Here is a 16,294-nt window from a genome sequence, read left to right as displayed (position 1 = left end):
TGCTTAAGCTAGAAACCTGGAAGTTATCCCTAATTTTCCTCTTCTTTTACTCCCTACATCCAGCCTGTCAACAAGTCTGTCAGTTCTACCTCCAAAGTGTGTCTTGACTCTCCTCACTTTTACTATAGCTACCTTAGTCCAAACTGCCATGATCTCCCATGGGTTGTTATAACTCCTAGCTGGAGTCCTTCTACTCTTGTTCCTACAGTTGTCTATAGACAGTGATTTTTTTAAAAGTAATAAATTAGATCACGTGATCCCCTGCTTGAAGCCCTTAAATGACTTCTCATGGACACTTAGAATAAAATCCAAACTACTTACAGTATCCTGCAAGGCCCCTGCCTACTTGTACTTTGTCTCTTGTGACCCCTCTTCATATGCCACTTTCCCCCTGGCTCACTGTAGTCTTCCTATGGACACATGCCAAGCTCTTACCTCAGAGACTTTACCCTGCTATTCCCTCTCCCCAAACATACTTTACCCATACTGCTCCCTCCACTAGAATGCTCCCATCTCCAGTATTAGCATATAGCTGGCTAGTCCCCATCCTTCAGGTCTTGGTGTGTCACTTCCTCAGACAGGCATTCTCTGGCAGCCTTTTGTCTCTATCTTCCCTATTATGCTATCACTGTTTCCTGTTTTCCTCAATTCATAGCACCTCACAATTTATCATGATATATTTGGTCATTTGCTTTCACTCAATAAATATTGGGTACCGACTATGTGCCTTGTGATACACAGTAGTAAATACAACATACATGTTCCCTGTCTGCCTCCCTCACTAGTAAGTTCCATGAGGGGAAGGGCCATGCCTGTTTTTGCCAACCACTGTATCTTAGAACTTATCATAGTACCCGGGATCTAGGAGGTAATTAGTTGATGATGGGAACTGTGTTTTGTTCATATCTTCATCTCCCTCAGGGTCCTAAAACAGTACCTTGTTCATAGAAGGGGTTGGATAAATGCAGTATGAGTGAGGTAGATGACAATCCTGGACATTCAACTTGGAAAATGAAAGACAGATATTAAGTGCTATAGGTTAGAAGGGGCGATCAGCACGACCTGCAGTGGCCTAGTGTTTCTCTTTAGCTGATCTTTGGTATGGGTAGGTAGAAAGGCTACCAAAGGAGAACAGGAATGTGGGTATTCTTTACTACAAACATTCTGAATCTTTTTAGAGGCTCCCTGGCATGCAATTTTTAAATACTGAGAACTATAAAACATAATCAGGAGATGTCTGTAGAGACCAGATCTTGAGAATGAGAACTAAAAGGAGAAAAAAACATTCTGAGGAGGCGTCTGTTCACTTTTTCCGAGAGTGGTGATAGTTTGTATCAAGAGAAGAAAGGAGCTATCCTCAAGCAAAGAACAGAACAAGTCTCTAGGAAACAAGTTCTGGGTACTAGGAGGTTGATGCGTGCTTGTTGGATGAACTAATGGGCACCTGGTAGAGGGTTAGACCAGGTACCTTGTGGCCCCAGGGAACAGGAGAATTTGCTTGCCCAGGTTTAGTGATTGCAAATTATCTGGGCTAACAATTCAGAGGCAGAGGCTTAATTACAAGCTCTTCATTCCCAGAGGCAGTCTCCATATAGAATGTCTTTCAGAATTCTGTATATGAATTCAAACCCTTTTCTATAGTACTGTATTAAGAGTGAAGCACAGGGGTCTACTGAGGAATGCCAGGTGTGAGCTCAGGCTAAGTCAAGTGTAATTTCCTTCAAAGAATGACTTACGCTTTGTGAAATGGACATCTGTAACTCATGACTTCTATTAGGCAAAGGGGGCATTAAGGAACTATACTTTCTGAATCAAAACTTAGAGAACATGTTTGGATAATAAATTAGATAATTGAAAGAAGAGCTGATTTAGTCTTATGTATGTGAAGGCTTTAGTTACCAAAGATACATAAATGGCATTCATTTTCTAATAGAAAATAAAATCTTCCAGAAGAAATTTTTTTTGTTTCTTGCCCCCAACCCTAAGCCCAAAGTTTTGATATGATTCACCAGAAATTCGCAACCCAATTTTAGATAAAACCGTGCAAATGTTTTGGGTGCTTTCAACATACCAAACACCTTCCATATATCTGTCCATTGTGCCCTCAGGCAGGCAAGATAACTTTAGACAGAGGCTCAGGAAAGTGTTGCAGAAGGTCTGGTCTTCCAGATAGGCCCTGGAAACCTGGAAGGATTGGAAAGCTGAAGATGTGTGGGGAGGGTTTTACAGGTATAGGGAAGAGTAAGCAAAGTCACAAGACTGGGTGGAGAGTGAATACAGAAATACCCAAGAGGGTTTGAGAGAGTGGATTATCTAGTGTGAAGCATAAGGAACAGAATCAACCATGGGCTGGGAAATGCCAGCAAGAGGGGCTATGCTAAACCTGCTTAATGAATTAGGGTGAAGTAGCTGTTGAAATCTCTCCAATTGTCCCTAAATTTGGGATGTTAACCGCAGTGTGTAGTTACCTTGGACTGACCTTTTCTCTAGCAGTGAGACCTGGTTAATCATGGTTCTGTTCCAATCCACATGGTCACAGATCTGGATGAGAGCCACCATTATCCCTTCCCTCTGTAACTTCTCAGGTCTGCCTTTCCCCTGGCTTCCCACATTTTATGAGTGGAAACCCATCCAAAGTCTTCAAGATATTTGAACTTTGGGAAGAATCTTGAGAATTTTTGGCCTGGGAAAGACCATTCCCTTGATAACATGGATTCAGATCTGTGGCAGAAAATACACTTTGTTGTCTGCCCCCGTGCCCTAAAGACACACATTTTGGTATGGCTTTGACCCTACCTTTAGGTCGCCAGTCTACTTATTTATTACCCATTTGTTAGTACCCACTGTATGCCATGACCACACTGAGAGGCAGCTCTCATCCACATTGTATAGATGAGGAAACTGGATTGTAGAGAATTGAAGTGGCTTTCCCAAGGCCATCCAGCTAGAGTGCAGAGGCAAAATCCAAACCCAGATTCATCTGACTCCAGAGCCCAAACTCACTGCCTATTACACCATCCTGCCTATCTTGAAAATGATTACTCTTGTCGTCTTCCTTTTAATAGGAAAATGCTAAAACCAGCCCACACTAACAGCAATTTCCAAGGAAGACAGTTTCACAATCCCACACAATGTTTAACGGCCCTCATGATCAGGAAATTGTTCACTTATATAACGAATATCCCTCCAAACAACGTGGAAATTCATTTCCCCTTGACTGAGTTTTTCACTCACAGCTGTCACTTGGCAGCTTTCCTGATATCCACACAGCCATCGAGATCCTATTCTTACACTCCGGGAGGTCTTGGACTTGCTGGCCTCTGCCCATGGGTGTTCTCACTGGCTGCTTTGAATCCCCCTCTCCAGACAGTGCTGAGTTGGACAAGTCTCTTGGGGAGTGAGAAAGTGACACTTAAGAACATATTGGTTTATTATTACACACAGAGAAGTAAAATTAACCATACAAGGTACCTCTGGAATTGCCAGCAGGAGGATGGCACCACCTTTCTCATCCTGTCTGCCTTTTCCTTGATTTGTATCTTGCTTCCATTTTTAAGCTATTGAATCATTTTGGTAAAGGGTGTGTTACTCAGAGAAGTCCCCTTCTCCCCCAAATTCCAGTGTCCATTGTTTCTGAATTTTGGTTCTATTTTTTAAACCCACTGAACTCATCTTTTCTGGCTCCTTTTAGGCTAAACTGAGAAACTAGTGCAAATGCTGGTGTTAATACCTGATCTGTGGCTGAACGTGTTTCTTTTCCCAGCCAGTATATTTGCTTTTTTAACCAAAGTGTTCAGTGCCTTTAAACCAAGGGAGTAGGGTCTTCACAGTATCATCAGATATATCCCTCTGTGGGGGATGCTGATCCATCCTCTTGTGTTCCATTGGGCATTTCCAGACATAAATATAGGTGAAGAGGCTGCAAAGAGCATCTTCTTTTTGTAGGTGTTTGTTTGTTTGTTTGTTTTGAGACAGAGTCTCGCTCTGTCACCCAGGCTGGAGTGCAGTGGCGTGATCTCGGCTCACTGCAAGCTCCACCTCCTGGGTTCATGCCATTCTCCTGCCTCAGCCTCCTGAGTAGCTGGGAGTACAGGTGCCCACCACCATTCCTGGCTCTTTTTTTTTTTTTTTTTTTTGTATTTTTAGTAGAGACAGGGTTTCACATGTTAGCCAGGATGGTCTCAATCTCCTGACCTCGTGTCATGATCCCAAAGTGCTGGGATTACAGGTGTGAGCCACTGCGCCCAGCCTCTTCTTTGTAGTTTTTGTTTAACTGGCCTTTCTCCTGAGCAGCCCACACAGAACTTGGTCAAATATCACAGACTCCGAAAGCACTGGTGGAGAATAGGAGCTACCACTCAAATGCTGGCTTGTCCGCCACACTATTCGTACTCGTTTGGCATCTCATTTCACATCCCATTAACCTCTTTAGTATCTTTCTTAAAGCATGTGAGTGTTCTCAGTGTTATCTCCACAAGGTCATGAGAATTTTCAAACAGAAACTTCTTCAAAACTCCCGAGGAGGTGACCCGTAAAGTGGCGAGGCTGCCATTCTGGAGGAATAGGACTTCAGAGAGGACAGGAAAGCAGCAGCTCTCTCCTAAAATGGACCTGATGATGTGCCCTTGCATGGTGGCTTCCTGCTTTATCAAGCTCAAAGGCTGCTGCTTGTCTCGGGGGATGATGAAGCCCAGAGCAGGGAATTTTAGGTGAGAGTTAACAAGAAATTCCTGAGCTGCAGTTCCCAGGAAAGTGGTGGACTGTGGGTGGGAGGAAGTGGTCAGAATATAGCCTCTGCATTACTGTGTCTGTTAACAGCCTGTTAATATTTTATCAATGATCACATCACAGCATATAGTGAGCCACCACTTAGGGCAGAAGAGAGAGATAACCTGCTAGACTTCCTGTTTGAGGTTCTTTTCCCTCTTGAGATAACAGAATTTCTCGTCAAAGCTGGGAGCCGCTTGAGCAGGGAGACCAGTCTGGGTGAAGGCCAGGCTTCAGCCAGCTGAGGAGAAGCACATGCACTTCCCAGCCTGGGCCTCTGTGTCCCAGAGTGGGCTGCTGCAGGCACGAAAGAATCCCCTGTCCGTGGTCCCAGGGCTGAGTGGGAGGGAACAGAGTTGGCCCTGCCAGGCCTCATCACCTTCCTTTAGCACGAGGCTCTTCTCTTGCCTGTCTCCCTTCTCCCACACCTGCATTTCTCCTCTGGTCCATAGACAGAAGGCCCCTGGCTACCTGAATGGGCACTGCTTGTGCTTCCCCCAGCAAGTTCCAAAGTCTTGTGCAAGGGAAGGAGATGAGGGAGGAGAGGCTGAACCCCAGGGTCACTCCTTTTAAAGTCACATAAGGGTCTTGTGAGGCAAACTCAGAAGGATTCCGGATTAACTGCACAGCATATCCCTGCTACCTCCTTAGCACTGCCTCTCCACCCGATTGCTCAATTTCCCAGAGTCCTTCCATTGCAAGAAGCAGTTTTCATCATGCTTTCCCCAAAAGCTCATGTAGTGGCAGGCCCTCATTTCATATGGATTGTAATTTAAGGGGACTTACAAGACTATTTTTATCAGCCCTCGACACCCCTATTTTATGTCACTTTTGTCATGTCTTTCACAGGACAGCCCATATGCTGCCTTGTACCACAGTTAGGTGTCCATGTCTTATCTCCTGTAGATGAGCTGTCAGTTTCTACAGGGTACAAACTTTACCTTGTTCACTCTCATCACCCTCAAAGCCCTTTGCACATTTCCTGACACAGAGTAAGAGTTCAGTGAGTGTGGGCTGGCCAGCAGATGGCTGTTTGAATAGCTGGACAAAGGTCTTTCCGAAAGTTGGAGCTTGCCTTTCCACTAAGAAGCCAGTTTCAGTCCTTCCCCCATTAATGATCACATAGCAGTGGGTCACTAGGGCTCCAAGGGGGAGAAAATATGAGTCACATTATTATCAGAGGAATGAGAGAGGGCAGAACATCTCTCCGTGTGCAAGGGTCAGAGCCATGAGGCTGGAGCATTAAACATAGTGGCCTTCACTATCCCCTAGGTCTGTGGCTAATCTAAATTACTTTATGAGGGAAGGCAATGGGGTGAACTGAAAAGTGTTTGCCCTGGACCCAGGAGTCGGGAATATTTCTAGGAAACTACTTAGAGCAAATCCTTTCTTGCTTAACCAGCTGGAGGGAACAGTTGCTCTTTGTTAGGTCTTCCCTGGCTTTTCTGGTTGAGGATGAACTTCTAACTCCTTCCACTGAAACTTCCCAGATTAACAAATGTAGGAGGATCCCTCAGGCCAGCCTCCTTCTAAGATGAAGGGAAGCTCTGTGCTCTATATCCAGCAAAGGCCCTTATATTCCAGTGACTGACAGGGACACGAAGCCTGCAAGAGTTTGAAGAGCAATATGTCCTCATACACCTTCTGAGACCAGAATGGTGGGCCCATGTTGCTGTGAGAACTTTCTAAGCTTACGTTCAAACTCTGACACTGACCTGAGTGATATTACTCACATATCTGGGCCTCCATTTTGTCTCTTGTAAAAGACCCACTTCACTGGAGTATGTAGAGAATGCAGTAAAATCAGTGGATCTGCAAGTGCTTTAGCAGCCAGATGGTAGGTCATCAGAGCCCATACCAGATTGCTGCCTACTCAGCATAGCAGAGCCAGCAAGGTGGTTTTATCTTCCAACCTCCAGTGGCCCCCAATCAAGAGCTCTGGGGTTCCTGGTGCCAGACCAGAGACATGACTTCTTGTTAAGCTTTTACCCAGGGAGCCTTCTCTCTCTACCCTTATTCCTGTCTGCTGCCATTCCCTCTAAATGGATTTGGTTGCTGACATTCTAGTCTCTGCACCAAAGAAGGCTCACTTCAGAAGTGCAAGGGTAGTGTCTGATACAACAGGCTATGTGCTGAGGCCCTCTAGATCCAGGGGCTGGTTAAGCTGAATCAGGTAGGGCCCCATTATTGTCAGTGTTGCCACAGTGAACACCCTTATGAATGGGGCTTTGTTAATTCCTAGTGAGGGTAGAACAGGGCCAAATCATTGGTCTCCCGAACTGCCACACCTTCAGAGTTAGGGGAATTGGAATTGAGGTATTGTGTCTTACTCAATGTAAGCCTGGCATGCTCCTGGTAGAGCAGCTAGCAGGGCCCAGGCTGGCCAACATAGCAGGAGAGGGCAGTTCCAGATGGTACACTTGATGATTTGCCAGATTGTCCTCATGGGTGACCAGCATTGCCTGTGTGCCCTCCTTGTTACCTGGCTGGCTGTGAGTTATTTTCCTCAGGCAGCTTAGGGACCTCTAGAAGGCTCTTCTATTGGCTGTGAATAGTGTGGGATCAGCAGGGTCCTATTTTGGCAGTCAGGATACTGAGGGAACTAACACTATCTTTGTGGCCCTGGGAAAATCTATTTACTTGTGTGGGCCTTAGTTTCCCCATCTGCCAAATGCAGATGATTAGATCCATTTCACCTTCCTCATGATAGTGGTTCAGAGAATGAAAGGAATAAATACATCATCATTTAGCAAACAACTGAAAACAATTGTTATGAAAAGGAAAGAGCCCTGGGGAAGTTGAAGAGGTTGGAGTTGCCTTGGGGAGGAGATTGTCATGCTTTCTAATTATTTCTAGTAAGGTCTAGAATTGTCTATCCACCCTGTGGAAAGAAATGCCAGTTTCCACCCTCCCCTCCCCTTAGGCGAAATCCCTCGAGTTTCACTTGCCCATTCTGGGCCCCTTTTAGTCAGTAAGACAGTTACTCAATCAACAAGTGTTTATTGATCACCTAGTGTGTGCCCGGCACTGTTACAGATACTCTGGGGGAAACAGAGAGGTCTAGGATATGGCCCCCACCCACCGAAGGGTTTACAATGTACTTGTGAGATTGGACACACACACACACACAAATAATGATCAGTCAAAAATTGTGAATACTAAGCATCAAGAAGCAATTTATACATTGAGGGTTGGGGGAGGGAGGGGTAGGAGAGGGATGGAGTGATCAGAGAAGGCTCAATGAAGTAGGTGATGCCGAGGAAGTTCTCCAAGCCTGAGGAGGACTTGGCTAAGGGAGAGGGCCTTCCAGGTTGGGAGAGCAGCTGGAACATGGACAAGAAGGTGGACATGTGAAAGGCATGTTACAGACAACAGATGGGCCCTCTCTGCTGACACTGAGGTTCGAGGAGATGTGCTGAAATTTTTCAGAAGCCAGTCATGCCTAGACTGGTGAGGGAAAATACTTTGGTGTATGACCCCTCACTCCCACTCCAGGGTAAAGGGAACATTTTCAGACCTTAGAGGTGGAACTGTCTTCCTGGGAACCATTCTCCACTCCCACCTCAGCTACAATCCCAGGCAGCAGTGCAGCTGTCACTCAGATCATGGACACAGCACCGTGGGCATGGATATGCCATGTTGGAGCCCTTAGATGCCCTCTAGCCACTCTGGAACATCTTCTGATGGACAGTGGGGGAATCTGAAGGGACTTGCTTGGTGCTGTGGTCTTTCAGAGGCTCTGTAGTGCTCTGTGGGTGGACCCTGGGGGGGCCTGATCTCAGTTGAGCTGATTTTCCATTACGCCTGAAGACTTTCTAGGGGGCTGCCTCTCGCTGGCAGAGTAGAAACACCCACTGGAGCCACTGCACACATCCACCTGGCTTCTTAGATAGCAAGGTTCTTATTATTTCTTGGCCACCACCAAGGAATGGTGTCTTCCTCAGTACCCCACAGCTCCCACACTGTCATCCCCCAGCCAAGGGCCATCCCTAGAAAAACTGGTTTACTGTTCCTAAGGAAACCATTGTCTATAGCCCTTAGCCTTATGGTTTAGGCAAGAGGCCAGGTCAGGTGCCCCAGAGTGAGGCAGGGGCTTCAGCAAAAGTTGTGATCGCAGCTTCTGAGGCAGTTCCTCAGTGGAGTCAGAGTCTGCTGCCACCTGAGCTTTCCACCAGATCTTCTTTCCTTTCCTTGTGCTTTCCTCAAGCCGCAGGCTTGATCCCCAGCCCACAAATATGAGAGAATTCTGGAAAGTGCTCTGGGAAATGGGTTCTGTTTTTTTGTTTTTTTTTTCATTTTTAGTTTTTTAAATGTCCCGGGCTGCCTTCCTGTCCTCCCATCCTGCATCCTGCATCCTGCTTTCTGTTCCCTGGATACTGTAGGATGGTTTTATTTCAGTTCATGTACAAATTAGTCTGGACACTGTGGAGTCATAACGAGAGTGGGATGGAGGTTCCAGGGCCAATCAGTTTCTTTGGAGGGAGGCTTGAGAAGTAGGTTAGAGCAATGCCCACAAAAGCCACTGCTTCTCCTTCCCATCCCCAGCAATGAGCTAAGAGCCAACCTCAGCCAGAGAGAGGGTCTTTGATCACAGAGGGTCAGTCAGTGGGATGTGATTAGTGGGTTTGGGGATGGAGTCCCAGGTAAACCAGAAGGCAAAGGGATCCTCTGAGGCCTGGCTTAAGGTAAGGGGATAGGGTTTCAAGTTGAGGGTTGGGGACTCAGGGCAGGGGAGCGGCAAGGTGAGGAAAACAGAAAGGCTGGCATGGCGAGCATCCTTGGCAATTCAACCTGCATGCTGTTACACTAGCCCCCATTTCTGCCTTTGCTCAATCCAATGGCCAAAGTCAGTCTATCAGCAGCACCTTCTGACATGATCCAGTGGTAATGTCCCTCACCTGTGGCCCTTGGGGTGCTGTCCACTGTTTTTCACAGACCCAGCCACCCCCCAGCTCTGGCCCCTGGTTCTTCACACATACCCTGTCAGGCTGTAGGAATTGAACTCACTCTTGACTTTGGGAAGTTGACCAGGCCTTGGAGAGCTCCTTGTGGCAAGAGGTTGGGCTTGGTAGGCATCGTAGTAGTTGGAGCGATTTCTCTGGGATGAGCAGGAAAAGCAGAGGATGATTCCAGCTATCAGGGAGAACAGGGAAGAAATAATGCCCAAGTAAAGAGCCTCTCCAATCTCAAATTTCATGCTGTCAGGCACCAGTGGTGAGTAGAAGTCCCGCAGGATCCCATGAAGATTCCAGGCAACAGGAATGAAGCCCAGGAGGCCTCCAAGGATGAAAAACACTCCACCTGCTACCGCCACTCTGTCTTTGGCTCGGGATTCCTGGCAGAAGACTGTACATTTCATGCCCACCACAGAGATAATGCAGGCCAGGGAGGAGATTGCACTGGATGTCACCATCATGGCCTGGGCAGCCTGGATGTCAGCGGGCAGGCCCAGAAGGGTGCTATAGATGTCACACTGGGTGATGCCTGTGCTGTGTGTGGCACACTCCATCCAGAGGCCCTTGGAGAAGCCGACTGCTGTCACAATGCTGGCACCGACGTAAGAACTTGTTTTCCAGCTGGGAAGCAGCATGGCAACCAGTGTTCCCAAAAGCCCCAGAAGGCCTAGGATGTAGCCCACAATTTGGAGGCCAAGAGAGGCCATGGCAGACCTCTCAGTAGAAGCGTCTTCAGGGACTGCTCCCTTGTCTTCAGGCTGAAGCTCTTGCTCCTTGGACACCTCTAATCCCTCATTTCAGAGTCTCTCTGCCAGGCTGACTTCTTTCCTCCTTACAAGTGTCTGTGGGTGGCCACAGGCAGGCTCAAGAAGGCATCTAGAAGACCTAAAAAAATCCATAAACCAGATTAAATATTGACCAGAAGCTTATGAGAAACCAGAAAACGCTGGATGCCTTTTGACCTTTGTTATCTTTAGAAATAACACATGAGAAAGGAAAAAAAAAAAAAAAAAAAAAAAAACTTTGAACATGGAGCCAAAATGTCATCGCCTCCTGCGTAGGCACATGCCTTAGGTTGGCAGCTGGACAAAGCCAGGAGCCAGACAGGTGGCTGCCTTCCGGGAAGGTGATGATGGCTGTGGCGGTTGTGGTGGCTGTGTTAACTCAAGTACTAATCTCTAAGGCCTGCTGTTTAATACATTGCCAAGCAACAGTGCCATAGGGCCCCTCAATTGCAGACTGAGGTCAAACTGCAGACTGCATCCGGAGGAACAGATCCTAGAATGTAGCCTTGGACTCCAGCTTATTAGAGGCCTCTTGAATCTCCAGGGGCCTAGAGAGTAGTGGCCTAGCCCTGAATCATTCTGCCCATGTTGAAAATCTACTCCAGGGCAGATGGGGGTAGGCAGCAAAGCCTTCTGTCCATACTCTGAGAGTTCAGATCCTCCCAGCCATGCCCAAATCCCCCTCTGCAGCCTAGTCTAAGGCCTCCTGCATGTATAACATGCCCAGACATTTCCTGTCCAGTCTCCTAAGAGATGCTCCCATCATCAGCCTCTTGGATGATGAGGGAGCACTCTGGAACAAGGATTCCAGGACTGAGAGGGAGCCTTGAAATTCCCTGGGACATGTGTTAGGGGGACAAGAGTCTGCCACGGAGGAAAGGGAAACTGCTCTAGAATATAGGGCTTTGCATGAGGTGGGTATCTGAGTCAATGCTTTGGAATCTCAGAGCCATATAAGATTTTGCAGTGTTCAAGGAGCCCCCAGTGTTGCCAAGATTCAGGACACTAAGGGTCAAGGGTACACTTCCCCATTCTCTATAAGACCCTCTGACCCATTGATTTTTCTTTCTTTCTTTTTGAGACAGGTTCTCACTTTGTCACCCAGGCTGGAGTACAGTGGCATGATCTCGGCTCATTGCAGCCTCGACCTTCTGGGCTCAAGCGATCCTCCTGCCTCAGCACCCCAAGTAGCTGGGACTACAGGAGCATAGCACCACACCTGGCTAATTGTGTGTGTGTGTGTGTATGTGTATTTTTTGTAGAGACCGGGTTTTGCCGTGTTGCCCACACTGGTCTTGAACTCTTGAGCTCAAGAAATCTGCCTGCCTCAGCCTCCCAAAGTGCTGGGATTACAGGCATGAGCCACCGTCTGACCTAACCCACTACTTTTTCAACCCACCACAATCTGGCTATTCCATTTTAGCCTTCTTCAAGATTTCTCTTTCCCTACTCATCTCTTAAATGTGAGTATTCCTCAGAAGTCCATCCTTTTCTCAATTAACACTCTGTCCCTGAGCAAACTCATCTTGCCCCCATAACTTAATCTACTACCCATCCACTGACCCTCCAAATCTGAATTGCCAGGATAGACCCTTCTGAGCTTCAAGACTGGCAGAGCAATCACCTAGTCAGAATCTCCACAGGGAAATCTCATAGACATCTCGAATTTGACATGTCCAAAAGAGAACTCATCACCTCCCCCATGCAGCTTTCCCCAAACAGTTCTTCCCTGGGTTCCCTGTGTTCACTGAATGATACTTCTATCCGTCCCCTTGTGCCAGACCAAAATCTGGAAAGTGATCTTTGGCATCTTTCTTGTACTTACCTCCTGCATCCTATAGTCCCTATGTCCCACCAGTTCTATCTTATGAATATACCTCAAATCTATGGTTCCTTTGTCTCCATTTCCACTGCTACTTCCCTAGTTCAGAGTTTCACCATTCTTTTTTTTTTTTTTTTTTTTTTTTGAGACAGAATTTTGCTTTTGTCGCCCAGGCTGGAGTGGGGTGGTGTGATCTTAGCTTACTGCAACCTCCACCTCCTGGGTTCAAGCGATTCTTGTGCCTTAGCTTCCTGAGTAGCTGGGACTACAGGTGCATGCCACCACACCCAGCTAATTTTGTATTTTTAGTAGAGACAGGGTTTCACCATGCTGGCCAAGCTGATCCCGAACTCCTGACCACAAATGATCTGCCCATCTCGGCCTCCCAAAGTGCTAGGATTACAGGCGTGAGCCACCATACACGACCTCCTCATTCTCTTTCACCTGGATTATAACTGGTCTTTCTCCCAGTTCATTCTCTACATCATTGCCAAGGTGATCTTTCAACACATTAATCTGATCAAGTCACTACTCTACATAAAGCATTCCAATGGCTCCCCATTTGCTAAAAAGTAAAAGTCCAAACTTGCTTGTACTCCATGACCTCTCAAGCTTCATCTCTTGCCCTTTCCCTCCTCATAGTCTATACCATTGTGGAACTAAATTACTTCCAGTCTTCAATCATGCCATGTGGTCTTTTGCTCCCAAATAGAAATAGAACAGAATGTTCTATGCAGAGTGTTAATGTATTCTTCTTCCTCTGTTTAGTGTCTTCTCGTCTTTTAGGATTCAGTGCAGATGTCTCTTACTCTAGCCTGGGTCAAGTACCCCTCCTGTCTATTCTTACAGTATCTTGTGTTTACTTCCATCATAGTAATAATAATAATAATAGTAACACTTATGTAGTGTTTCTTATGGGACCATTATAAGCACTTTTTACGTGCTAACTTATTTAATCATCACAAGTTTTTTTGTGGTAGGCACTAATAATCCCTATTGTATAGATGAAGAAACTGAGGCAGAGATAGTACATTTTGCATTATGTTGCAATTTCCTGTTTAAACCCTTATTCTTCCCTATTAGCCTGTGAGCTACTTGAGGGCAAGACTGTATCTTATTTATCTCTGTATCTCATGTGCCTTACACACTGCTTTACCCAGAGCAGCAATTCAAAAACTATCTTCTTAATGAATGAATGAAGTTGGCAAAGAGGTTTGAGGGGCTCCATATGACTAAAATATAGGGACTTCCCAAATGAGTCAATAACGCTTCGGTGTAAGGGTCATTGAAGTGCTGCCCAATGTTGGGAAAGAAGAAGGAGAGAGAGATGGCGGATCAGAGGAAGAAATAGGTAAAGGGGGAGAGAGAGGGCAGAGCTTCGCCATATATATAATGTATATTATATATATTTATAATATATATATATATATATTTGTGGAATATTTCGTCTCCAACCAAATCCTAACAATTTGAGGGTGAAAAAATATATATTAAATGTCTATCATGCTTCCACAGCATTGGGCACATGATTGATAGTCAATACGATTCATCAGCATTGGAAACACCATTGCCAGTGTTGATGCAAAGCACTGCAGAGCAGGAGCTGATAAACATTTGATGAATGGAGAGAGACATAGTTTGAATCTCACCTCTGTCACTCATTAACAAGTCTTTCTTGACATTGGTTTCTTATTGCTAACCTTGGCACAATTGTACCTGTCCTGATCATGACTGTGCATCTCATTGAGGCCTTCAGTGCTGCTTGGAAATCCTTTTACTTCTCCCTGGTAAGCACCCTTCTGATGACTACTTCAAATATTTACTACTACTTTTTGAGCTCCCTACCTTACCTCCTCCCTGTGCAGCTGTTACTTCTATCTTGATCATTCTTTTTGCAGTCAAGATCCTTAAGCCATTCATTATTGATGTCTCCACTTCTTCACCCTCCCACTCACTGCTCAGCCCTCTGCAGTCTGGCTGCCACCATTAGCCCTCCACTGAAAATATTCTCACCAAAGTTATCAACTCTTTTCTTGTTCCAAAATTCAATGATCATATCTCTGTCATCTCACCTTGTCTCTCTCCTTCATAAAACTATCTTCTCCCTTGTTTTCTGTAGCACCATTCCATTTTACCTACTTCTCAAAATGATTCTTCTAGTTTTCCTTTATAAGTTCCTCTTCCGCTGCTCACTCTTTAAGTCTAACTATCTATCTCTGCCCCTGTAGCCTCCTCAGGGTTTCATCTTGACTTCTAGACGGCTCTTCTTATCCTTCACATTCTTCATGGGTTATCTCATCCACTCTGTCTCCATGCCAGTGACTCCTGAATTCATACCTCTGCCACAGATTTCTCTCCTGAGCTCAAGATTTGTGTAGTTAACTGTTACTTGGAATGGCCCTACCTGAATGTTTTAATGGCCTCAAATTCAACATTTGCAAAGCTGGAATCATCTGCCCTTTCTCTCCCCATGCCCAAACTGCTCCTCATGCAGTGTTCCTTACCTCAGTGGGGCCATCATCCAGTTAATAACCCAAGCCAGTTATCCTTGCTTTTTCACTCTTGTTGACATATAATTAATTGTAACGTACCATCAGATCTGCCTTCAGAAATAGACCGTGAATCCATCTACTTCTTTCTGTTGCCACTGCCCAAACCATAGTTCAGACTATGCAACCATTGTTGCTTGACCATTTGGAAATCTCATAGACACCTCAAATTGATCTCTCTAATTTCACTTCTGCCCCAATCCTGCATTAATGAATTACCCACCCAGTAGTCAAAGATCTTTGTAAAGTTGAAATCAAATTGTGACTCTCACGTCACCTTTTGCCATGCTTAAAAATCTTCAGGAGCTCAGCCGGGCGCGGTGGCTCACACCTGTAATCTCAGCACTTTGGGAGGCCAAGGTGGGCAGATCATGCGGTCAGGAGTTTGAGACCATCCTGGCCAACGTAGTGAAACCCCGTCTCTACTAAAACTACAAAAATTAGCTGGGCGTGGTGGCGTGTGCCTGTAATCCCAGCTACTTGGGAGGCTGAGGCAGGAGAATCACTTGAACCGGGAGGTGGAGGTTGCAGTGAGCTGAGATTGTGCCACTGCACTCCAGCCTGGGCGACAGAGCAAGACTTTGTCTCAAAAAACAAAAAACAACAACAACAACAACAACAAAAATCTTCAGGAGCTCTTAAGTATTTCAGGATGAAGTTCAAACTTGCTAGCCCAGGAAACCAGGAAAGCCCTCCATTATTTCACCCCTGCTTTTCTTCACAGCCTCATCTCACACCATTAACCTCCAACCTCATGCTTTATGCATACACATACATACACATATGATCCAGCCAAACTTAAGCACTTGAATTTCTCTGACTTTGCCTTTCTCTGTGTGTCCAAGCCCTTATGCATGCTATCTACCATCCACCATTTGCTTGGATAATTGCAAATCATCTTTCAGGACGCATCCTTGCCTTGAAACCATCCTTGGGCCCTCCCTGCTGCTCACCCAGGCTGGGCTCAGTACTTTTCTCTTCCTCCTCCTATTTGTATCTGAGCTTTCAGTGAGAATTGGTGAGATACCTTGAGGTTTTCAGGGGGAAGACCTACTTACTGCTTCCCAGTGGAGCAGCTCCTGCTTCAGCCTTCCTGGGATGGCAGCAGAAGAGCCAAGCTTGAGTTTCTCAAGGGAATCAACAGTGTCCCCAAGAGGAAAGCCTCTCCCCAGAGCCTGTCCTAAGTAGTAGTAAGTAGGCAAGTATTTTGGGGTGAGGGAGAGGACAGAGTCAAGAAAATGCCATTACTGAGGCTTAGAATCTCTAGAGTCTGACTTGACATAGCAGCATGCCCAGGCAGGAGGAAGAACAAGTTATTGAAGCTTATTCGAGTGGCAAAAATGGCCCCATGCAGGGGCGGGGGGCGTGGAGTGATGGGTTCAGCTTTCCACCAGGGTTAGGAAGACCAGTTAAATG

General features: G+C 46.1%; 1 protein-coding gene across 3 annotated transcripts in view; it reads right to left on the bottom strand.

The window, feature by feature from the left end:
- Positions 1-9,069: 9,069 nt before the first annotated feature.
- The window catches only part of CLDN2 (claudin 2), a 32,330-nt gene continuing 25,105 nt past the window's right edge, over positions 9,070-16,294 (bottom strand). For all 3 annotated transcript variants that reach the window (XM_025372619.1, XM_025372620.1, XM_025372618.1), the window contains exon 2: positions 9,070-10,607. In XM_025372619.1, coding sequence (XP_025228404.1) covers positions 9,737-10,429 — 693 coding nt within the window. In that variant the 5' untranslated portion in view covers positions 10,430-10,607 and the 3' untranslated portion in view covers positions 9,070-9,736. The remainder of the gene's footprint in view (positions 10,608-16,294) is intronic.

This window comes from Theropithecus gelada, chromosome X (assembly GCF_003255815.1).
Source record: "Theropithecus gelada isolate Dixy chromosome X, Tgel_1.0, whole genome shotgun sequence".
NCBI classification, from domain to species: domain Eukaryota; kingdom Metazoa; phylum Chordata; class Mammalia; order Primates; family Cercopithecidae; genus Theropithecus; species Theropithecus gelada.
Note: the sequence above shows the minus strand (reverse complement) of the source record. Positions and strands in the feature narration are given on the sequence as shown.